This window comes from Carassius carassius, chromosome 35, assembly GCF_963082965.1.
Source record: "Carassius carassius chromosome 35, fCarCar2.1, whole genome shotgun sequence".
NCBI lineage: Eukaryota > Metazoa > Chordata > Actinopteri > Cypriniformes > Cyprinidae > Carassius > Carassius carassius.
This window is the reverse complement of record NC_081789.1, coordinates 28982014-29007429: the sequence shown is the minus strand read 5'-3', so window position 1 is coordinate 29007429 and position 25416 is coordinate 28982014. Positions and strand designations below refer to the sequence as shown.

The window sequence follows — 25416 nt, the reverse complement described above, 5'->3', positions numbered from 1 at the left end:
GTTAGTATTTGGATTTGACTTCTGGTTACTTGCATGTGATTATGCATAATTAATTGTTATTATAATAGTAATCCTGTCTATTGTTCAGACCCATACAGCAGCCTCTATAGTGTATGTGATTGTTGCATTTATTACTCCACTTTGCCAAAACACTAGTTGGGATTGTTGACTTTAGGAGCAAAGTGTAAACAGGAGATGACATTGACTTTCATGTTTACAATGTGACCTTCTCTGTCCAAGCTGTGGTGTATAATGCTTGGCCTTTTTTTTAGCTGTTTGATTCATACATGAACCATTTCAGCGATGAGGCTTCAGAATGCTCAACTTTGAGCTGCTTTCAGAAGATGTGTGGATTAAAAACGAGCGCAGATGCATGAAAGGATTAAATACAGTATTTTATTCACTGAAGCCAACATTGTGTCCCTGATCTTTGTGGGCAGGCGTAAGACACGCTCATGCCAAGAGATCACAACCAGTACATCCAGTCTTCTGAATACAGGGCAACAGGCATATTGAACAACATTTACAGATTTAGAGGAGTAGTACAGGATCACAGCTAAAAAAGTTATTCACGATATCTGAGTTTGGACCGCAAATGGTCCAACTGATGGCTAAGGCGCATTAAAACCAGCTGCACTCCTTCAGTACTCACACAATTGCATTTTGAGAGGAGATCATACATTACAGGGTTCGCCAAAGTAAACGCACACAATTGAAAATTTGCACCCAGGAGACTGACAAACAAAAGTCAAAACCAAAGTGAGTGTTCCAGTCGAAATATTATTACGACAAAGAAAGATATTTCAAAGCTCGTGACTACTTGAAATTAGGCAAGTCTCACTTTCGGATGTTTTTTTAATTTGAGTTATTGTTTTGCCCCCTAAAGTGCACTTGCATGCCCATATCTTTATATTACACTTCATCTGACTGTATTATTGTTTTCTGTATCCTATGTAAATAATAAAATGAAATTACAATTTAAAAGTACTAAGTCTGTGTAGGAGGTGCACTATTAAAGGGTTCGTGCCAGCGTTACATGTTTGGTCTGGAAAAGCGGCGAACATCAAACATGAAACATAGTAGCACATAAAAGGAAGAGCTGATCTCTTCTTATCACCATTCATACTGATGACAGTTTTGTAGTATACATTATTTCTAAGTGTGTACTGTATATACTGCTAAAAACACAATACAACTTTTGTTCTCAAAGTAGCAACAAATAAATAAAAATAAACATCATCTAAGTGCTTCTGTGTTCAGAACTGGACAAGACTAATAATACGTCCTGCAATTTCACAGAGAGAAAACAAAAAACAAGACGCAGCAACATTATAAAGTCTGTTGAAAGAGCTTGCAATGACAAAAATACAATGTAAATATGATCCTTTCTATTTGTCAAATTCTAACCTAAAATAAAGTGTCCTTAAAAATACTTCAAGTAAACAAAATGTCATTATAGACGGGAACTCAAGAAGGTACTCCAAATAATATCTGTAAGCTTTTCATAAAGATTTCTTTTAAACCCTTAAATGTTCAAATAAGTAAATAGATGTGGCTTTGTTGATGTGCAAAAACAGTGTAGAACATTCATATAGTGTTCACGTCATTGTTTTTGTTTCTGTAATGAAAATGACATCTTAAATTTAAGGTCAGCATCATGAAAAGCAACAGTTCCAAACCAAAACGCTCTCAGTTCTTCTAGAAACCTCTGCATTCGAACAACCTAAACATGACGGCAAAAACACAGGAGCACAGACAAACTAACACGACTTCACACGAGTGAAAATGTACCTTCGGCTGTGTACCTTCAATAAAACCAACCACAGATTTGGTTACGCTTGAAAAACCTGTATAATGAAGTAACATATCACTACCCTTTATAAAGCTCTCTAAAGGAGTCAAAAGAACTAATAAAGTGCACTATAAATACTACTGTCATCTTTACAACAATAATGTTCTGAACTGAGAAATAAAAATTCAAATATATAAGATTATAAAATACACAAAAGGAGCATTGGCATTTACACTACTGGAAAAGCAGAAGTATACTCTTTACTTCAACAAACAGATAAAAAAATAAATGGCACAAACTGCGCAGCCGATGACGTTAAAGTGAACATCATCTTGCAGTCTGAAATGCCGTAACTCAGCAAGTATCTCGAAATCATCATTAGAAAATAATCTGTTTAGAGTTGGGTCCATTGCTGTGACATGCTGATACGATCCATTAACAAGCGCGTGTGTGTGTGAGTAGATATTTCCGGTGGTTTGTTAGAAGGTGGTGTGTACATCGGTAGTGGATTTCATCCGCAACAAAATCGAAAGGCTATCGTGATATATGCCACATCATACCCATACACTGAAATCCTGAAGGATCCTGAAAATAACCCCTCAAACTCTCTCTCTGCTGTCAAGTCAGATCCACGTTTATTAGGGTGTTTTCACACTTGAGTCCTCTTTAAAAGAACCAAACCCAGACCCCTTTAAGTGGACAAGAGAAAAAAAAAGTGAAAGTGATGTGACATACAGCCAAGTATGGTGTCCCATACTCAGAAAAAGCACAGTTTTCTTTGTGTTCGCACTATCGCAGCTCCTGAAAGGGCCACTTAAGCAGTAATGGTGTCTCAGACCTCCTTCAGATTGTGTTCAGATTGTCACTTTCTGGATCTAGTCCAGTTCAGTGTGTAATGGTTGACATTATGGCCTCCAAAACTGGAATAGTCTTATCTTTTGGACAAAAGATATTAGTTTTGGTACACCTTTGTAATATTTATTTTGAATTGTTTTTCTTGTCTGTGTAATCGTGTTTATTTTGTAACACAAAGGGTTTCTGCAGGATTTTTAAGCTCAAATTTAAGACTTTTTAAAATTAATGCCATATGAGTGGTGCGGGGCAATGTCGAACATTTTAAACTGTAAAACGAATGTAGAAAGAATGATTTACAGTTCAGATACAGGTTTTCGCAGAAAAATATAAATAAAATGAAATTACAGCCTTTAAAATGTCAAACCATTTTTAAGAAAAGAGTGAAAAATCATCTTTTCCTTTTTAATCATCACAGTAAGCTATATGGCAATTGTCTTCCCATCCCCATTGCCACTACAAACATCTGATTTGTATGGAAACATCTGATGGCCAAACTACATTGTAATTCACCAAAGGAAAAATCAAGTGAGCCTGGGACTATTTGTGTTCACAATGCATGTTGTTTTAGCGAATCATACCTGTAGCTGAAAGTGAACTGTACTCAGACCCCCTCCCCAGATGGTCTCTGTTCGGTTCTGAGGGGTCTGAGATCGTTTGTTGTGTTCACATATGCACAAAAATCAAGCGAAGCGCGCTCAGCCCCTGGAAAGGACCAAGTGTGAAAACACCCTTAGTCTAGTAAAATAACTCGCTCTGAGTGAGACTATATCTACTGTCTAGCATATGTTTCAACTTGAAAAAAATACTTCTCAAAAGCAAATTAGTGGAACAGCACAATGAAGAGACAGTCATGTTCTCAGAACGAAATCAGCGGCACTTTATTTTACAGTGCTGTTGCGCTTGTACATACTATAGAAACTACAGTAACTACAGTAGGTGCTAACCCTGGATCTAACCCTAAACCCCTGTAGTTTCCTGATCTTACTCAGTCATTTCTGCAAGCGCACGACTGTACTGTCAAATAAAGTGCAACTACAAAATTGATACACGCTAACGAATAAAAAAGAAAACCACACTATTTGCTCCACAAGCACCGGCTGGTCAAGGGAGATTTACGACTTCCAATCAATTGATCAATTTACATTTTACACAAAAGTTTTCTGATTCAGCTGTCGGCAGATAAATAAATTACATCAAAGTACAGTCACGCGTGATATACAGAGGCTCTCTGACAGGAAGCAGGAGATGTCTATGTGACCTTGGGTGTTTCGGGCCGGTAGTCCTTCCGCTCGGACGTGTTGCGCTTGACTTTAGCGTTGGCCGGCTGGGACTCCTGGTTGAGAGATGGGCTGGACTGAGACTTCTTCAGCACTGCGTCACTGTCCCGGGTCGTCAAGAGCTCTTTCACCCCCTCTTTCAGGAGCTTGACGTACATCTCGTAACGGCTCTCCTTCAGAGAGAATTCAGAAAATCCATCATTAGCCACCGTGCATCTGAGACAAGCCCTCGCTGTTACTGCACCTTCAGTCAAAGGCACCTTGTGAGAGGCTCATTTATTCACAACATGACACTGCTTTTCATGCACTGGCTAACTGTGAGATTTCAGGCAATTTTGCATCCATAACATGTCTTGTCCTTCAGACTAATGGATCGACAACATCCAAAATACACATTTAACTGTTTAAGTATTTGCATCAGTAGGTTTGAATTAAAATAAGTTTTATCAAAATTATTTTTTTCTCCTACACTGAGTCAGAAACTTCAGCAGCACTTACATGCACCATAAAAACCTAACAGTTCATTCACTTGGTGAGCATAACCGTTTTTACAGCTCTGTGACACACAAAAGGCTTATATAAATGCCACAGAATAAGCCTTAAAAGTTCTCTGAGGTGCAACAGCAGATTCATATACATGTTTTTGATACAGAGTGAAAATGACTGCGAATTTATTTGTGATTTTAACTAAATGGAAGCAAAATACAACACAAAGCTGTGTGTTGTCTGTCTCCCCTCTTCCCCTCCTCCGCTCCGCACCATGCCCACGTTTTTAGCATTTATTAAAACCCTAGTGAGAACTAACCAGTGCTGAAATGGGGTTTCATGACCCTTTAACTCTTAATATATAAGGTCAATAATATGTCAACAAATATGTCAACAAAAGAAATAATTTTTAATTTGGGATGTTTTCCTATGTTCAGATTTGTTCTGGACATTTTGTAAAACTTGCTATACAAAGCAATTCTCTTTTGTGAACCCTATTCACCTGTGGTGTCTTGCCTTCAAGTCCACAAACAGACTCAAGCAATGCTCACAGTTGATTTCAGCAGAAATCTATTCTCTGTTGATAATTGTCAGCTTTTTTATGGGATATTGATCATGTTGTCAGGCCAAAGGGCTTTAAAATAGATTTTTTTAATTTATTTTTCTCACAGAAGTGGATATATGTTATGGGGATGTGTAATTGGTCTAGTTTATTAAGAAGGGTTAATACACTGCAATATAAATGAGTTTATCACATTACACATTATAACGGTGAAATCCATAAAACTAAACTAAGATCATGTTAATCAATTAGATAATTCCACTGGATTTACCATAACAGTGTAAAAAACCCACATGCGTATGTTAAACTATTTTTATTAGTTTCTCGTATTTCATATCTCGTATACTTATTAGTTTTGTATTTTTCACACACATTGCTTGATGACGAGGCATTTCACACCCGATCAAGTGCCTCCCTCAACAGAGCTGCAATTAAACTACATTTGAAAAGTTTGGGGTCATTTGATAATTCTAGGCTACTTCTCTTTGAATTCTACAATTGCAGAAGACCCTTTCCAGAAATAGGGCTCAAAACAGGCCTTCCAAAATGAACTTGGTTCTAAACCAATTATTTGTGAAAGATGCTGCTTAAGAATTTTTATACAAGTTGTTTTATTTTTAATTAACTTCATAGTAGATTTTTCAAGTCAGAATACTGTTGATTTGATTTATTTAATACATTTAACAATGCTTTTGCTTTATTTTTATTTTTTGAAATGTGTTACATAAACATAATATTTCAACATATGTAGCTTAAGTGAAAGTGTTACTCTAGTGTGACACCAAATGTTACAGAAAAAAAAATTCTCCTTAAATTAAATATTGTTAAATCCATTTTTATAAAAATAGCCTCGATAAGAGGAATGAATGAGCATTCAATCAAAGGCAGAAAATTTTACACATTTCCAACGAATCTAGACAATTTCTTTCTTAACAGCCTAGATGAGGAACGTCAAAGACAATGAATATGAGTGAGCGGGGGGAAATACGGCCGAGCAAATGATCTGCTTAATTGTGTCTCTAGCATCATAAAAGGCAACGACGTCTACCTCAAATTCCAGGTAGTGCTCTTTCAAGCGGTACTCATCGATCTCTTTGGCTTTGACCTTCTTATCTGGCGGATAGGATCTGTGCTCGGCTAATTCTGTAGAGACGTGCTTCAGCTTGGCCTCGTGGGACTTGAGCTGCTCTTCCTGTAACACAACAGACACATCAAATGAGCAGAAGTATTCAAAGGCTTCAGACAGACACGGCACGTGCCATCAACAGCACTCTTTAGACCCACCTGAGACATTCGGGTGGTGGTCGCCGGCAGCAGCGGACGGCTGAATTTCTTCTGAGAGCCGATGGCAGCGGGGAAGGATGGGGCGGAAAACATGGCCGCCACTGAGTTGATTATTCTGATCCAGGACTCCATTTCCTCGGGGCTCCTACAGAGAAGAGATGGGACGTTCATATGAAGAAGACCACGCTACAGTCGTGCAAACTCACAGGATGAGAGCAGTCAGCCTTACGAAGAAATAAAAGGTCTGCAGGCAAACCAACGGAAGAGATAATGAGGTTTAATTGAGCCTGAACTGAAGCATGAAATTAGTGTTCAGAGTTGCAGGCCTGTTTCTGAAAGTGCTGCTGCTCTTACTGGGCCTGGAAGAGGAACACTCTCCAGTCAGCAGTCTTGAGTTTGAGAACATTGGGCTTCTTCTCGTAGTCCATCGCCTTGATGGCGAGAGCATGGTGCACGCTGATGGCGTTCTTCAGGTCATCTTCTGACAGGGCCTTCTCCAGCTTAAACTCATCCTGCAGGAGCATGCACACACAGGACAAATGATGAACACGGACAGGGATGGGAATCCAAGGAATTAAACAAATCTGCACATCTGAAAACTTCAAGCCTTTTACAGAGACAACACAATAGAAAGTTGTGATGTTTACTTAAAGAAATTATACTTTTGTGGCCGTTTCTTATCACACTTCAAAATGCACTTTGTAGCAATTTTAAATGAAATATTTACCTTTTAAATCTAAAGGTGTGTCCTAAGTTGTGTACTTTTGCACTATGCTATGCTATTTCGTATAAATAGTGCAAGTAGCATGTTCTCAAAGAAAATTCCCAAAAGGGAAAGTGCACTTTAAATACATGGATGATGCACCGAAAAAACTAAGTGCAAAGTGTTGGACACTACATGAGCTCAACTGTCACACTTTAATTACGTAGCGGAGGGGGAGGAGCTAACAGACTCCAATTATGAGGTAATACTAAAGTTTACTTTAGTAAGGTACTAAAGTACATGTAATTTTAACTGTAGTCTAATTTGATATTTCATTTAAAGCTTATATATTTTAACTTCATTGCAAATGTGTAATTACCGATAAATTTAAATACATGACATTCAAGTGTCAATAGAAATGATATTAAAGTATATTCTAGTTCTCTATAAATGCTTGTCGGTACATTGCGCAGTATACTTGAACTATATGTCAAAGACAATACAAGTAATAATGAAATTACATATGAAGATTTAAAGTACAGTATTTACGTCTTCAAAAACCACTCTGAAGTTCAGACCGTTTTAATATTTAAACTACAATACATTTTTATTTAATTGCAATGAACATGCAATTAAGATTGTGAGAACATTACACTCAGTTTGCACTTGAGTGTGTTCTTTTCCTTCAAAGTAAAAGGTCTGTGTGAAATGAGACTGAGAATGCTATGCAGCACATTTCCTGTTTCTCTGATGACAGTCATTGGTGTGATTGCCGCACATGGGTTAATGGCACATCATTAGCTCTAATGCCATTGAAACCTGCAGCTGTGGATACAATCAGTCACCAGCACAAAATTATATGCACAGGTACTGCCTGCTTCTGCGCCAATATTTCATTCTTGTGACTTTTGCATGACTGCACAGCTAAGCAACTAACGCAAGTTCAAATGGAGCACATAAATAAACTATTGTAATGGGCTAAAACGCTTCTTTCTTTGATGGGCTCTAAAAAGGTTTGCCAGACCTGAAATAAATTAATCAATGTGATTACGTCTCACATCTGAACCTCGTCGAGGAGAAACTGAATCGTTATTGATGTTTGTGGGAAACGATGGAAATCTGATTAATCAGCAGTGCGAGAGGGGAAAATGAAAGAGAGAATAAACAAACCTTCTGCAAATAAAGGATCATGCCTTTCAGAACGGCATAAAAGGTTTTCCAGCCTCGTTTCCCTCTTGGTGCTAGAGAATACAAATACAATAACATCATTTATTCACAATTATCATATGCTCCTATTTTCTATTCACTAACAGTTCATGTTAAAAGGACACAAACATCATTACAGGTATCCTAACTTGTTCCAAGTCTTCTGAAGGCATTTGCTTTGTGTGAGGAACATACCCAAATTTAAGATACTATGCCTTATTAATTACTGTAGCTGTCAAATCTCATACTTATCATAATCTGTTTCAACACACACATAAAAGTAGCATGGGCTAGTTTTGTAGTGCTTTATGGAGCTCGGCAGCATCTGCTTCATTTCACTTTCACAGTTTGGAAAATAACTCCTCCATTTGATTTCAACTGAAGTCCGAAATTCATACAGTTTGAAATGTCACTACGTGTTCCTCCTCTGAAGTGCATTACTTGCATTTCTACTGTCAAATGCTTCCCTTGATAGTGTCTCTGAAGAACAGCTTTATTTACAGCTGTGTTATAGGAGTTTTGGGAAGCATCCAAATCCTTCACACCCCATACAGACTGAGCTCTCTGTAGTGCGCTGATGGCACCTCTGGGACCCTGGCCTGAATGCTCTCAGCCTGCGATGCATCAGATCAGTAAAGCCCTGCTGTTTTTATCCTGACTGTAATAACCCAGGGACACGCTCATTAGACCGCATTGGCACGGCTGGTATGTCCACTAAACTCTTCTGCCACAGCTGGACTGTAAATCACACATCAGGGGAGGGCAGAAGGTAACCACTTCAGTTTACCCTGTTAGATGTGTTCAAACAACGGTATAAGATTTAAAAAATGTTTTTTAAAGAAGTCTCTCACTCACCAAGGCAGCATTTATAGATCAAGAATAGTTAAAAACAGTAATATTGTAAAATAGTATGTAAGGGATAATCAACAGCTTGCTGTGCATTAAAGGATTTTAAAAGAACCACCTGACGTAAAGTGGCAAGCCAATGATTATCCCTCTTATTCCATGGTCTTTTTCCACTCTTGACAACTAAAACCTGTTGGCAGTGCAATATTTAACCGGAAGGATAAGAATGGTTATTTCAGTCAGTTACAGCTCGTTAGGTACAGCATTCTGCCCACTTCAAACCAGATACAGATACCACATTTATTTGAATGAATTATAGCATTTATTTTAATTAATTATCGAGAGAGAGAGAGAGAGAGAGAGAGAGAGAGAGAGAGAGAGAGAGAGATGACAGGGTTGTGTGCGTGAGTTACTGGTGTCTGTGCATCTCTCTACAAACAATGAAGCTGTTTAGTTACTTCAATTTTAGCTGAGAAATATAATATAGTGATCTAGTATCTATGCTATTTTGTTAATTAAAGTGACGGGGCAGCCCCAACAATATGTTTCTGTGTGTGCGCGGCATGATTTGCAAATCTCCGACCTCTCTCCCTCTCACTGTGTTTATATGCGAGTGATGTGTGTGTGTGTGTGTGTGTGCATCAAGGAAAGCAGTGCATTAATATACAGTAGAAAAGTGATTAAACTGACTTGGACCTACCTGTGTTTTAAACGGTTCTCTCTAATGCATCAAGTATACTGACAGACCATGGAATAAAACAACTCAAAATATCTGTTTTCTATGTATTTCATTCCTGTAATTGACTGTTTTTTGATCAAAGCTGAATTTTCAGCATCATTACTCCAGTCTTCAGTGTCACATGATCCTTCAGAAATCATTTTAAAATGCTGATTTGCTGCTCAAGAACCATTTTCGGACAATTTTAAAAACAGGTGCTGCTTCATATTTGTGGAAATAAAAAATGTTATTATATTATTATCATTATATATAAAAATCATAACATATGTCTTTACTGCCACTTTTAAGCAATTTATGCATTCCTTGCTAAATAAAAGTATAAATTTATTTCAATATCTCACTGAACCAAAACTTCTGCATGGTAGTGTTTATAATACAAAAACAGAACTATGCATAGTTGTTGAAAGCATCCTTTTAGACAGGTTTTGAAATGTTTTTTGCAGGACGAGCTGTAATCGGTACGTGTCTTTAAACAGACACAACAGCTCAGCAGGTTTCTAGAGACTCTAGAATCTCATTAGGAAGGAAAAATAAGTGGACATAGTATATGAGAGACTACAGCCAAAATCCCATTTCACCATGTGTGCTTGCCAAAGCACTGAATCACACCTGCTTTATCCTCGTTCACATTACACAGCATTTATTTAATGTTCTGTCCCATCATTCTCTGCATACCCAGAAGCTTAGGTTATGAAGAGTCATAAATATTAAGTGCTTATGAAGAAGACTTTTAATTACACAAAGAAACAATAAATTGAAATGCTTTGTAAAAACTAGTTATAAGTCATTTGAATGGCCTGACCTGCTAAACAAAAGTCTTTAGTTGAAAACTGCTATTCTTTATCAAATAAATAAATCATGGTATTTTAGTTTGAACAATTAAATTAAACTATACACATTTCACAGTAATTTGTTTTAAACCGTTTCAAAATCATTGAGTGGCTGCTCAAATCGAGCAGTTGTTGTATTGGAGATATTTCAAATGAACTCTGGATTAAATCTTACTTTTCTTCCCGTCCATGTCTGCGTGGATTTTGCGGGTCAGGAAGCCAGTTTTGTAGACAGCAGCGTTGGGGTCATGGGTAATGTCCAGGAACGGGTTACTGCCGCTGCTGATGCGACTGATGCTCTTAGTGTGAGAGTGATGGTTCTTATCCGCCAGCTCAGACAGAGACTTCTTCAGCTCATCTCCATCACTACAACACACACACACACACACACACATATCCTATCAACCTTCATGCATGACAACTCTTCCACAGCCCTGACAATGTATGAAGTGTATGTAGTGGGGGTCTGAACAGGTTGTGTTAAATGGAAAGCCGTGGAAACTTTTCTGTAAGAGACTGATGTGTGGGAGAGTCCACAGTCCTTCAACACCACTGCAGGAATCCCTGCACAAACACACTGACCACTGACACATACAGTAATGCACATCTGTTATTATGTGGCCACCTGACATTTGTGGAAATAAAAAGCAGGAAAAATCAATAAATGTAATTTGCTAAAAATGGTCTCTTTTGCATGACAGATAAATGACAGTAAACAAATTATAGACAATTCATGCATCTTGATCGATGGCAAGGACATCTGTTTTGGTATGCACACTCCAGTTTGTATCCATACAATGGATTTAAATCCAATGAACTTTTCCTGCTCTATATGCAACTTTTACTGAGTCGACTTCTGTGATGCTGCTATCCTCATCCCGTATGGCAATTGATGCTTGTGCTTTTTATTTAATAATCCATCTCACTGAGTTATTATGAAGTCAAACACCGTAGAATCATGAGTTATGATGAAACGCTGTCTCTTCTGGATTAATGAAGCTTTCTGATGCAGTGCCATCAGTAAAATTCATTGTGATTGGAAACGTTGCTAGGACACTAACAATCCCAATAGTAGCCATTTACCTTAGCTTGCAGTAATATGTTTGAAACTTGAGACTATTGCTTTCTTTGAGCATTTCTGACGCCACCTGACTCTCGACTAATGTCACAAAGACTCCCTTTATGTAAAGAAGGATCACACAAAATATTCTTTAAAGAAAAAAGAAAAACATGAAGAAATACTGAAATAAGAAACAAGTAGAGTTAGTCAGAACTGGCAGACAGGCTCACAGCAGTGTCTCTTGTCTCGGTAAATAAATGACCCTTTTAGAAGTTCCCTTCCACTTACTCAAGCTGAATCACACCATTAACAGGCTGGTGAGATTTACCTACCCACAAAACAAACAATCAACATAATTCAAATCAGAAAACAATTCATTTCACCCTCATTTCAACTGCAGGCTATTTCATTCTCCCTCTCTATACGTAGTGCTCATTCTCCACACTCCAGCAAACCCTATAAAACCCCAGATAAATGATGATGGAGGCAGAGTATTTCAGCAAGATGAGAAATAAACAGAGCTAGACATGAATGAATGGTTCTGTATGTATATGCAATCTATGTGAACTGACTGCACTTTTCCACATTTTAATAAAACGTCTAATGAAATAAGGCTGCACACTTTCTGCACAACAGAAACAGAGCAATACTTAGCATAGTATTGCTCTGTTTCTGTTTCTAAAACTTAGCACAAGTTTTATACCATATGAAATTAACCCGCAAGCTGCAAACTTTTCTAAATGAGCCAATTATTTACAGCTATTGACCAGTGCCAAAAATTCACAGGTGCCACTGACCGGCAAACGTTACATATGTTTCCACTGGCTCATCAAACCTGCTTGCCTAATACCAAGCAACTGATACAGTTTTCAATTAGGAAAGACTGACACACAATAAAACTAGAACTAGACTTCAGATTCTCCTGAAGAAGCAACGTTTGCTTTTTGCCAAACATACCAGAATGTAAGTCTGAAAGGAAGCTCCACTATTATTCAACTGTAGGTCAGAGAAGCAGTAAAGCCTTCAAAGTGCTTTTGTAACCTTACTTGCAATGACTATTTGACAAGGGTCCTCTGAAATGTCCTTCTTTGGGGTATGATGCCCTTTTAATATTTACAATCAATTCTGTAAAGTTCACTCCGATTTACATGGGACAGGGCCAGACCAATTAACTACTTATTAACCATTTTATCCCAAGAAAATATATATAAATGTAATGAACGACTTTGGTGTTTAAACATGTTCTCAAACTCTTAAGACTTGTACACAAAGACTGCATGCTGGGGTGTAAGTAGGAATTACGGGCCTTGTGACTGTATACAGTATATTGCTCTTGGCCGCTCTGCACCCCTTATAGATCCACTGGAACGGCTGATGTGCAGACAACCTCCATTGGATCAATATGTGCTCCTACTCCCCCGTCTGTTCCAGCCCTTAAAATCATCCAGCTACACCCCAGTGCTCTTGGTTAGGAGGTTATATAGTCAGTTGCATTACTCTCCGGCTCTTAAGTCAGTGACAATATGTTACGCTGGTTCTAAGAAGGCACTATTTTGGTGAAAAAGGAGAAAGCGGCCCTCTTGGCATGGTCCCAGGTCACTTTAATATGCAAAAGCACTGCCAAGATACAGCCGCACTTGTATTCACAGTCGACTTCATTATTGAATTAACTTGGGCTATAGAAATCTACAGGGACCACTCTCACGACTTGACATCCCTATTGTAATTACTCACGTTATTTCCATCTTTAATTAGATTTCTTGGCCAGTATGTGGCGTTGTTCCCATACTGTTCAGGTAGCTTCAGGGTAAGATGGCAATGGCATATGCCAAGTATTATTTCAATATGCTAAACCATTGTTAAGCACAGCTTCGCTTTCTGTTCTTAAGGTAATTTAAAATCCCATCTGTAGCTTTTGCTAGGTTTTCACTAAGGAACATTTGTGAATACATAAAAAAAAAAAATCAAAGGAATCACTATAAAACAGAATCTAGACCACACAATTCAATCGCTCAAGAGCAAGGGTTGAACAAAACCAGAAATGTTCAGACCATTCTAAAACTAATTTTAAAATATCTATACCTGTTTGAAATACATTTTGTATTATAAGTGGAAAATACCTGATGTGACCTGTCTGGACAGTGAATTTAGTTAAATTTATTCTAAGCCATTGTAAAATACTTTATGAACACACACCAGTGCCCTCATTACATCAGTGTCTTCTTTGAGATAAAGAAATATTCCAAGCTCAACACAAATTCAACTTGGCATAATTTTGGCATTACGTTGATTACCACAATATTACTTCAGTCATACATGTATATGAAAGTCTTGTGTTTATTCAGTATGTTCCAAACAGTGTGTTTTAATGTTTATTTTGTTATTTTTACAACCACATGTTGTAAAAAAATATATTGTTAAAAACTTTTCTGTGGTAATTGACATATTGCCATAAACTCTTTGTCACGGTTCGTGAATGCACCGTCTCCAGCTGTAGTCATGTTATGTCATGTTGATTGGTTCATGTGGGTGTGGCCACTGATCGCCTGATCAGCGGCAGGTGCATCTCATTCCAACCGCCTATTTAACGCCCTGTCTTTCGTCTCCTGTTTGTCAGATCGTTGTTTGAGGTCCATGTGTTGATGTCTGTTCGTGCTCCTGTGTTCCTGTCCTTGCCCTGTTTCCTGTTTCGGTCTACTTTGGATTATCACAGTCACTCACGGATTATCACCACGGATCACCGATCTACCCCCACCGTCATCGCTACCAACGCACTCAAATCACCTACCCACCGGTCTGTGCTGCCATCGTGGTTCCTGCGTCACTCACCAGCATTCATCCATCACAACTCCTGTCAATAAACTACCTTTACTTGCATCTGCCTCCTGTCCTCCATTGTTAGCGTCACAGAATGATCTGACCCACATGGAGGCAGCGAGTAATCAACCTTCCTCCCTCGAAGTTTTCCTCAGCGCCAGTGTTCGGAGGATGGACTCCCAGGAGCGGACTCTTAACGACACTGGTCGCGCGGTTCAGGCGTTAGTGACGCAGGTGTCCGAGCTCACCCAACAGTTCCAGCTATTACGAGCTCCCACTGCGCCACTCCCACCGCCTGTTCCACCAGCACCATCGGAGGCCCCCTCCCAGCTGGAACCACGCCTCCCGATTCCGGAAGCGTACTCGGGTGAGCCCGACTATTGTAGAGCTTTCCTTAACCGTTGTGATATGCATTTTGCCCTCCAGCCTAGAACCTTCGCCAGTGAGAGGGCCAAGGTGGCCTTCGTTCTGACCCTGCTCTCTGGGAGGGCGGCATTGTGGGGAACAGCGGTGTGGGAGAACCAGGACCCATGCTGCGCCTCGTTCCAGGCGCTCTCCGCCGAGATGAGACGGGTCTTTGATCGGGCCGCCGCAGGACGGGAGGCGGCCAGGAGGCTGGCGGAGTTACGCCAGCACGAGAGATCCGTCTCGGACTATTCCATCGAGTTCCGGACCCTGGCGGCGGAGTGCCATTGGAACGAGGAGGCGCAGTGGGACATGTTCCTGCATGGGCTGGCTGACCGCGTCCAGAGGGAGATCTACGCCCTGGACCTTCCCCCGTCGTTCAATGGACTTATTGAGCTGGCCCTTCGGGTCGATGCACGTCTGGCACGGATGGAGAGGAGGGGGCAACTCAACACCCCATCCAGGGGACCGGCAGACGTGCGGTTCAGCGGCGGGGACGTGGCCAGCCCCGTCTACGATCACGAGCCCATGCAGGTAGGGCGAGCTCGGCTTTCCCGGGAGGAGAAGGAGAGGCGGAGGTCCCTGGGCCTTTGCCTTTACTGCGGGGGAGCCGGACATCAAGCCCTCGCCTGTCCGGTAAAAGGCCAGGCCCGGTAGTACGTATGAGGCTACTATCGGGTGGGATCTCCGCCGAGAAGACCTCATCATCATCATCATCATCACCATCATCTTCTACGCTCCTCCCGGTATGGCTGCGGTGGTCAGCACAGACACATCACTGTCAGGCACTACTGGATTCCGGGGCAGAGGGTAACTTCATGGACAGCACATTAGCCCACAAGCTCCACATTCCCCTCAGACCTCTTCCGCACCACATCACGGTTAACGCCCTCACTGGTCAGCAACTTCCCACCATATCATACATCACTGAAGACATTACACTCATCACCTCTGGCAATCACTCCGAGACCATCTCTTTTCACATCCTTGACTCTCCCCTGGCACCCATTGTCCTCGGACACCCTTGGCTCCTCCTCCACAACCCTAGCATTGACTGGCTCTCTAACTCTGTCTTGTCTTGGTGTAAAAGGTGTCATGAGTCTTGTCTAGTGTCTGCCTGTCCGTCTGTGTCTGTGTTGCAGGAGGAGGCGGTGGATTTGTCTAACGTGCCCGCTGAGTACCTCCATCTGAAGGAAGTGTTCAGTAAGTCTCGGGCTGCTTCTCTTCCTCCGCATCGTCCTTACGACTGTGCCATAGATTTACTATCAGGTAAGTCTCCGCCTAAGGGCAAGCTCTATTCACTTTCTGTTCCAGAGAGGGAGGCTATGGAGAAATATATTTCTGATTCTCTAGCTTCTAAATTCATCCGCCCTTCCTCTTCTCCTGCGGGGGCGGGGTTCTTTTTTGTGGGAAAGAAGGACGGATCTCTGCGACCTTGTATTGATTACCGGGGACTGAACAACATCACGGTAAAGAATACTTATCCTTTGCCGTTGATGTCTTCGGCCTTCGAGAGGTTGCAGGGAGCGTCAATTTTCACAAAACTGGACTTACGCAATGCGTATCATTTGGTTCGGATCAGGGAGGGGGATGAATGGAAGACCGCTTTTAACACCCCCAGAGGGCACTTTGAAATACTTGGTTATGCCCTTTGGGCTCTCCAACTCCCCAGCGGTCTTCCAGGCACTCGTCAACGACGTGCTGCGAGATATGATCGATCAGTTCATTTATGTCTACCTGGACGACATATTGATTTTTTCTTCTTCTCTCCAGGAACATGTGCAGCACGTCCAACGAGTGCTTCAGAGGTTGCTAGAGAATGGGCTTTTTGTCAAGGCGGAGAAATGCGAATTTCATGCACAGTCAATTCCATTTTTGGGGTATATCGTGTCGACTGAGGGAATACGCATGGATCCCGAGAAGGTTAAGGCTGTGGTAGAATGGCCAAGCCCAGATTCCCGTAAGGCCCTACAGAGGTTTCTGGGGTTCGCTAACTTCTACCGGCGTTTTATTCGCAACTTCAGCCAACTAGCCGCACCTCTGACCGCCTTGACCTCCGCCAAGACTGCGTTCAGGTGGTCGGACACAGCTGAGGCTGTGTTTGCCAAACTGAAGAGCCGTTTCATTTCAGCCCCTATTCTGATTACCCCTGACCCTACACGTCAGTTTGTGGTGGAGGTCGACGCATCAGAGGTGGGGGTAGGAGCGGTGTTATCTCAACGTTCTCCCTTAGACGACAAGGTCCACCCTTGCGCGTATTTTTCATATCGTTTATCTCCGGCAGAACGAAATTATGATATTGGTAACCGAGAATTGTTGGCAGTTAAGATGGCATTGGAGGAATGGCGACACTGGTTAGAGGGATCGGGGGTTCCTTTTATATTATGGACTGACCACAAGAATTTAGAGTACATTAGCACCGCCAAGAGGTTGAACTCCAGGCAGGCTCGGTGGGCCCTTTTTTTCGGACGTTTTGACTTTACTATCTCGTACCGCCCGGGTTCCAAAAATATCAAACCCGATTCTTTGTCGCGTATTTTTGACCATTCCGAACGCCCGTCCACTCCCGAGTGTATTTTTCCTGAGACATTAGTGGTCTCCACTCTCACATGGGAGATCGAATCGAAGGTCAGAACGGCCTTAGAAGGGGTAACGCCTCCGCCCGGGTGCCCACAGAACCGTTTATTTGTGCCGGAGGGATTATGGTCCAACGTTATCCAGTGGGGACATTGCTCAAATGTAGCTTGCCATCCAGGGGTTAATCGTACTAGATTTTTAGTCAAGCAACGATTCTGGTGGCCACTTATGGCTCGCGACATTCACAGTTTTGTTTTGGCTTGCTCGGTTTGTGCCACTGGTAAGACTTCCAATCGGCCCCCTGATGGGTTACTCCAACCGCTGCCGGTTCCTTTGAGACCCTGGTCCCACATCGCTCTAGATTTTATTACCGCCCTCCCGCCCTCCCAGGGCAACACGGTAGTTTTAACCGTGGTGGACCGGTTCTCGAAGGCGGCCCACTTTATTCCCTTGCCCAAATTACCCTCAGCCAAGGAGACAGCGTTGACCGTCGTAGACCACGTCTTTCGTTTACATGGCCTCCCGATAGACGTGGTTTCCGACAGGGGACCCCAATTTGTGGCTAAATTTTGGCAAGAATTCTGTAGACTACTGGGAGCGACTGTAAGTCTGTCCTCAGGGTTTCACCCCCAGAGCAATGGTCAAACCGAGAGAGCCAACCAAGATTTGGAAAGGGTGTTGCGATGTTTGGTCTCCAAGAATCCTTCCTCCTGGAGCCAACAATTGTCTATGGTGGAGTACGCCCACAATACCTTACCAGTATCAGCTACAGGCCTATCTCCTTTTGAGTGTAGTGTAGGTTACCAGCCACCTATTTTTCCCAGTATGGAATCCGAAGTTGCGGTCCCCTCCGCTCACGCCTTCGTCCAGAGGTGCCACCGCACTTGGACCAGAGCCCGTGAGACTCTACTCCAAGTGGGGGCGCGCACCAAGGCCAAGGCCGATCGCCACCGGTCTAAGCCTCCCATATACGTCGTGGGTCAAAAGGTGTGGCTTTCAACCAAGAATATTCTCTCCGGTCCGTATCTAATAAATTGGCTCCCAAATTTATTGGCCCGTTTACTGTCACCAAAATCATTAGTCCGGTGGCAGTCCGCCTTAAACTCCCTCCTACGTACAGGAGAATTCATCCCGCCTTTCATGTGTCCAAAATTAAGCCCGTATTTCATTCTCCCATTAATCCGCCTACCCCGGTCCCTCCCCCGCCGCGTCTCGTAGATGGGGAGACCACCTATTTGGTAAATCGTATTCTGGACTCTAGAAGGAGGGGACGCGGATTTCAGTACTTGGTGGACTGGGAGGGTTACGGTCCAGAGGAGAGAAGTTGGGTACCTGCTAGGGACATCCTGGATCACTCCCTTATCGATGATTACAATCGACAGGTAAGAGATTCTGGGGACGCCAGGAGGCGTCCTTAGGAGGAGGGGTACTGTCACGGTTCGTGAATGCACCGTCTCCAGCTGTAGTCATGTTATGTCATGTTGATTGGTTCATGTGGGTGTGGCCACTGATCGCCTGATCAGCGGCAGGTGCATCTCATTCCAACCGCCTATTTAACGCCCTGTCTTTCGTCTCCTGTTTGTCAGATCGTTGTTTGAGGTCCATGTGTTGATGTCTGTTCGTGCTCCTGTGTTCCTGTCCTTGCCCTGTTTCCTGTTTCGGTCTACTTTGGATTATCACAGTCACTCACGGATTATCACCACGGATCAGCGATCTACCCCCACCGTCATCGCTACCAACGCACTCAAATCACCTACCCACCGGTCTGTGCTGCCATCGTGGTTCCTGCGTCACTCACCAGCATTCATCCATCACAACTCCTGTCAATAAACTACCTTTACTTGCATCTGCCTCCTGTCCTCCATTGTTAGCGTCACACTCTTGTTAACAAAGCCTAAATTGTATTTACCCGGAGCGCTCCTTTAAATCATTCATGAATCAGTGATGCTCCATGCCGTGCCTAACTGTGGCTCTTAGCTGTTCTACAATCAATGTAATCCATGGTTTCGTCTTGCTTTAATCAACAGAATATATTCAAACATGATATTAATTTATAATTAATCTGCAAATAACTAATGTATCCTACATGTAACAGTGAGAGATAAGCTCAAGGTTCAGGAGGTTTGGTTGGGGTCAAGCGGAGTGAGCTGTGGTCTGCGGTTGGTACAGAGAATTGGCGAGGGCTTGCTGTAATTTGGCACAACTGGTGTCTGCCTCTATGACTGTTATCAGTGAAGCACACTGTCAGTCTAATGTCATGTTTTCAAAATCATGATTACAGCTCATGTCTCAAATGACACCAATCTAATCATTTGACTCAAAGGCACACCATCACACACACTTCTTGGACATTAATTGGACCATGTGTTTATTGTGTATTTGTGTGTGGTGGTAACCAGAGCCAGTGATGATGAAGATAAAAATAAAAGCATCATTTTTTTTACCCCTTGTAAAGATGGAAAGGAAACATGATGCTTCACAAAGGTTGTGGTGTATGATCTCTGGGGCAGTGAATATTGCGTGCGCTCAATGGAATACCAACTTGAATCAAGATTTCTTGATCCTAATTCCATGCTTTCTCTCTAGAATTTCCTGGTTATTTTTTATATTTCAGTTCTAAAAACAGCAATGATGGTGGTGAGTGTGTTAGTACTTACACTGCCCATTCCAGCTTCTCGTTCTTGATGGAGTTATACAATGACTGCATGGGGGGGGGGGGAAACAGAACAAAGAAAAAGGCTTAGTATTGTATGCATTCAGTTTAATAGAATTCATATTCACCTGAAGTACAATTTATTAATTTAACCTCCTTAAATAAGCGTTCTTCAAATGTGAGGTCTGTCCCATGGTACGTGTGATCCATGTAACTGTAATTTCATCACTGTGGAAAATGTACTAGATTGATGCGTGTGCTTTTTTATTTAATAATCCATCTCACTGAGTTATTATGAAGTCAAACACCGTAGAATCATGAGTTATGATGAAACGCTGTCTCTTCTGGATTAATGAAGCTTTCTGATGCAGTGCCATCAGTAAAATTCATTGTGATTGGAAATGTCACATAGTTTATTTGCACTATTTATGCAAGATTCCCGGGTGGAGTATGAGCGAAAGGTCAAACCAGACATCAAAATGCTGCATAAATTTCATTTGTTAGCATGAATATAAGGACACAGTTATTTCTTCAGACCACATGCAAATGTGACTGACGGCTGATATCTCATAACAGTCACCGTCTCATAACACTAAACACACGTCAGCTGATGTTACATGAAGCTGCTACATGACACACGATGGGTCACGGCACGCATGCTTGTGGTCTGTAACACACTCATTTGTGTCAATACAAATATGAGAAAAAGTCATGATCACAGTATGTGCTTTCTGATTGACAGATGGATGCTGTACAACCCCTGTATGTCTAAGTGCACATGTGATTGTGTACACTATAAATGATCGAATGTTCACTTCTTGGTCAAAATCATCTTGCCGTGATTTCAGTGCCAAACCAGATCGTAAATGTTTTTCTTATATAAACATAAATCGCCAGGCAAAATCTGTGATGTGTCTTCTAACATTAATCAAACAATAAACTGGCATGAAACATAAAACATTCTGCAGAAAATATAATGTATTTCCTTGTTCTCTATTATGTTACATTACATGATAAATCTGAAGCAGTTTACTTCACTAACAAACACCTGAAGCAACATTCCATTGTTTTAATAAAATGTGTAATAATTTTTAGGTCACTTTTTAAATGGAGTGTGTTCAATAGTATTAGATTTTGCTGAGGTTTTTAAATTGGAACCAAGAAACCTGAAATTCCACAGTTTTTGATAGACTTCTAAGTAATCGGATAAAATGAAAACTCTAAAATTTTAGCATCTATTAGAATTTGCTCTGTGTTGTTCTGTTGCTGTTTGTCAAAAGGTGATGGGCATGTGGCCTAGTTTAGCCTGGTAACATGTTTTAAGTGTCAAAGGATAGTTTATTCTGTACTGTGAGGGATTTTAAATAAGAATCTATAGGCAAAATAGTAATTAGTAATCATGAATACAAAAGTTATATTTGATATTTAAAATTATAAAAATAAGTAGACTGATTTCCTGAAGAGTGTAAACGATGTGGTGCTTTCAAAACACTGATCCAGTACGCTGATTAAGAGGCACAACATGTCAACTACTGACCCGATGCTGTGAGTTTAGGCAAAACTATCTGTTTGAATGACAGATTATACAGAATAACAGCATTGACAGAACTGAAAACATTATTTTGTCTTTCTATTTAATGATGCTAGTAACATAGAAATTCAATTCAACTTTAAAAAATATGGTCCAGATGTGATGTAAAAATAATATGTAAAAATAGGTTTTGATGTAAACCAAGCGTTCTAAAAAAATAATCTGTTGGAGTCAATAGCCTCGTGGGCAGTGCTCCAACATATAATTGTGCTTTGTCTGAGTACCGGTTCATGTTTGATTCCTATGTCATCGCCCTCTCACTGTCTCCCACAGAGATTCCTGCCAACTCTACTATACTATATGAATAAAGGCAAAAAAGGCCAAAATTATGTATATAAAATATATATCTATTATATATCTTGCTTAAATACATATAATGAATAATATTATATTTGTGTTTGCATTCTAGAAATTTATTTATACATATAAATATATTATCCAAATAAGTCGTTAAAGCAACCTACAACCTACAGTTATGGTACAGTTAAAAATGGACTCATATAGCCATAAACTCCAATGTGCGCATAGTCTAACTTATGTCACTTAAGCCTCTAAATCCAGCTAAATCATCAGTTTCCTTCAAATGAATCGCAACTGAAAAACATTTCACAAGCATCCACTGCTGTCTTCTGCATGTGTGTGTAGTAATTTTCCCATTTTAGTTGCCTCAAAGTGAGAAGTTTCAGGGTTCATACAGTATGTTCCTCTCACATGAGATGTGTGTCTATGGCAGCGGGATACCGTCCACTGGACAGCAGACATTAGATCGATGTGTTTACAGCACTACAGAAAACACACGGGTGTGAAAGAGGGAGCAAGTTACACCGGAGAGGGGAGCATTGGCATAAACAATGTCTGTGAATCATAAATCAAGCACAGTGGCCAATAAAACAGACAGACACAGTTACCCCGGGTCAAGGTGACACGTTAATGCCATCACACTAACAGATCTTTACAACAGCATGCATTTCATTCAGTAACTGGCACAACCGACAAAAAAGCCGTCATCAAACCATCCATCACTTAAATAAGCAAACTGCTGGTAAAGACATAAATCCAATGTAAGGACACAGACACATCTCCTCCGGAGGGAAATGCAGCATTTTGTATGTGCACCCAGTGCTGCAGTTACAACACCAGAGGAGCACTTAAAAACAGGGTTATATGAAGATAACAGCAGCATGTCAGCAATGACATCCAAAAATCCCAGAGTCCAACAACGACAGATTATTGTTAATACAGCACCACAATGCCAAAGAAATCATCTCCATTCAAGGCACACAAACACCACAGCAAATGTCAGGCTCATTACCTTCTCCTTTTTGGGCAGTCCAGTGTTGAATTCAACAGAAGTGGACACTTTGAGAGACTTGGAGCGGTGCTGGGGCTGACGCCTGACCGGCTCCTCCCTGCCGTACTTGACGGAGCCGCCTGCCCGCATGCGGACCTTCCCCGTCCCCTGAACGCTGTTTACCCCGATCATCTCCTCTGATTAAAGCCCTTTCACACACACACGGTGCAAGAGAGGAGATCAAGCTTGATCCAGAACCCACGGACGTCTCGCTAGGAGGGATGTGTGAGGAGGCAGTGAGCCACACAAAGGGAAAACACTGAAAACGACAGACGAGCAAAGCAGAACAGCAAACAAATGTCCCTGCATTCAACACATGAGCGGCGCTGCTCTCTCCTGCATCACTCACTGGAGTGTTTGGACACAGAGCGCGTTTCCCTGAAAGCAACACGTCAGTGATGGGTAGAGTCTGGGAGAGACACACACAGAGAGAGAGAGAGAGAGAGAAAAGGGGAGAGGAGGTGCTCCTCCCATTCTGAAGGGAGCCAATGTTGAGATCGATTCATTTATATTTTAAACAGCCCATGTGAGTTTGGCACTGGACTCACTCACGTCTGCACACAGAGCACAGACCTGAATATTACCTGCACGAGCTGTAGATGAGCTCTCCAAATCACACCTTAGCAAACAACAATGCAGCACTGCCTCTGAGGCATGACTACAGTATGCATGGTAATATTGGAGCTTATTGGAGAAATTGCCAAATGATATTCTACTTTTGAACGCAATAAGGCTTTCATGCACAACTCTCGCTGTCTTGAGGTGGTTTATGATAATAACGGCTGTAGAATAATGATGAAGATTCTTTCAAACATTCCTGGCTCTAGGCAGTAATTCAAAGATCTCCTGTGAGAAATCCATCCCCTCAGTATCATTTGAACTGGAATCAATAATTCAGTGTTCAAAGTGCATACAAATGCTTTATAAACACACCATGACTGGTTGAAATAAAACAAATCATGAGCGGGCAGGTTTATTCATTTAAGTTTCAGATGTGTGACTTCAGATGACAAGCATGAAACATACTCATAGACCGTTTCAAAATGTGGCTAAAGCTTAAGAGCTCTAATCTGTCTACAGGGTTGCTTCAATGAACACTTCAGAAGAAGAACACAATTTGTGTGAAAAGTGTGTGAGGTTCATGGGATGCTGAGATTTAGGGATGCACTATATATAGGTAACACAATAATCCTCAGCTGAAATTAGTTTATATATATATATATATATATATATATATATATATATATATATATATATATATATATATATATATATATATATATATAGGGAAAAAAGTGGAGGTATGGTTAAAAAGCTTGCAGCAACACGTTATGACATTAAATCTCAGATAGTCTGACTGCAGATAAAAGTAAGCAGTAAAATACTGAATAATCATTACAAGACTACAAATCAAATCGCATCAAAGCTTGAACGTGCATGTAAGATGCTAGAACAGTCCTCACTGGTTCACATTCGCACACACATTATGCTTCTTCTTTTCCTTTTAATGGCAGTTGGCAAAGCCACATAAAGGTGCATACCTGCACCTACTGCATGACACCAGCGTGACAGCTGACAGAAAATAAGGATCCGGCAGAGGAGAGCCGATACCACCGATACCGATCAGTTAAAAAAATATGTTGATTCTTGAGATCGGCTCGGGACATCCCTACTGATTGTATTTTTAGTGAGTTAGTGTGTCAAAATAGAAAATAAATCTAGTATCTGCCATTTATTGGTTATTGCTTATAACAATAATTATTGCGCATAATTTTAATATTGCATTCCTAATTAACAGGTGTGAAAAGGTTTCTGCACAACTTTCTGTTGATCTCTCATTTCAGAGTTCTAGATGTGAAATGCATCAATACTATGCATACACAACACAGTCTCACTCCACCTCATCACATATTGACACTTGGTCAGGACACTTAAGTGTCGCTTTTTGATGCACAGGGGACCCTTTTAGCGTCATTTATTGACGTGCAGGGTTCTCCATTGGTTTAAATAAGAAACCCTTAGCGTCAATATGCCGATGCAAAAAGCTTATCATCATGATTAAATTATATATTGGGGAATAATATTGCCATTATTGCATATATGTTGGTGTGTGATTTTTCAATGTAAACAGTCACAACGGATCATTTTAAGTGATTAAAACCTTATATTTTACTCTCTTCTTTGCATAAAGGTATCATATGGCTTCAGAAGACTTGGAATGCAACTCAACATGTTTGTAATGCTTTTATACTGCTTGTATTTTTCAATAAATACCTGTGACTGTACTTTTATTTGCCTGTTTCGTGTTTTATATTGTTCAGAAGTGTGTAGGTTTAGGGTAGGTGGGGGATTACGTGCTCCAATGAAAGTATACATTTATAT

The 25416-nt window shown here is 41.0% G+C and overlaps 1 protein-coding gene across 5 annotated transcripts in view; it reads right to left on the bottom strand.

Annotated features, from left to right (window-relative positions):
• Positions 1-2679: 2679 nt before the first annotated feature.
• LOC132116493 (PH and SEC7 domain-containing protein 3-like) overlaps positions 2680-25416 on the bottom strand; it is a 110869-nt gene continuing 88132 nt past the window's right edge. For 4 of the 5 annotated variants that reach the window (XM_059525374.1, XM_059525375.1, XM_059525376.1 and 1 more), the window contains 7 exons: positions 20097-20140; positions 10756-10946; positions 8130-8200; positions 6611-6768; positions 6257-6401; positions 6021-6164; positions 2680-4097 (listed from right to left, as the gene is read on the bottom strand). In XM_059525374.1, the coding sequence (XP_059381357.1) occupies positions 3897-4097; positions 6021-6164; positions 6257-6401; positions 6611-6768; positions 8130-8200; positions 10756-10946; positions 20097-20140 (954 nt within the window). In that variant the 3' untranslated portion in view covers positions 2680-3896. Of the gene's footprint in view, positions 4098-6020; positions 6165-6256; positions 6402-6610; positions 6769-8129; positions 8201-10755; positions 10947-20096; positions 20141-22995; positions 23416-25416 lie in introns of those variants that run through there. The other variant, XM_059525378.1, reaches the window with a different exon arrangement.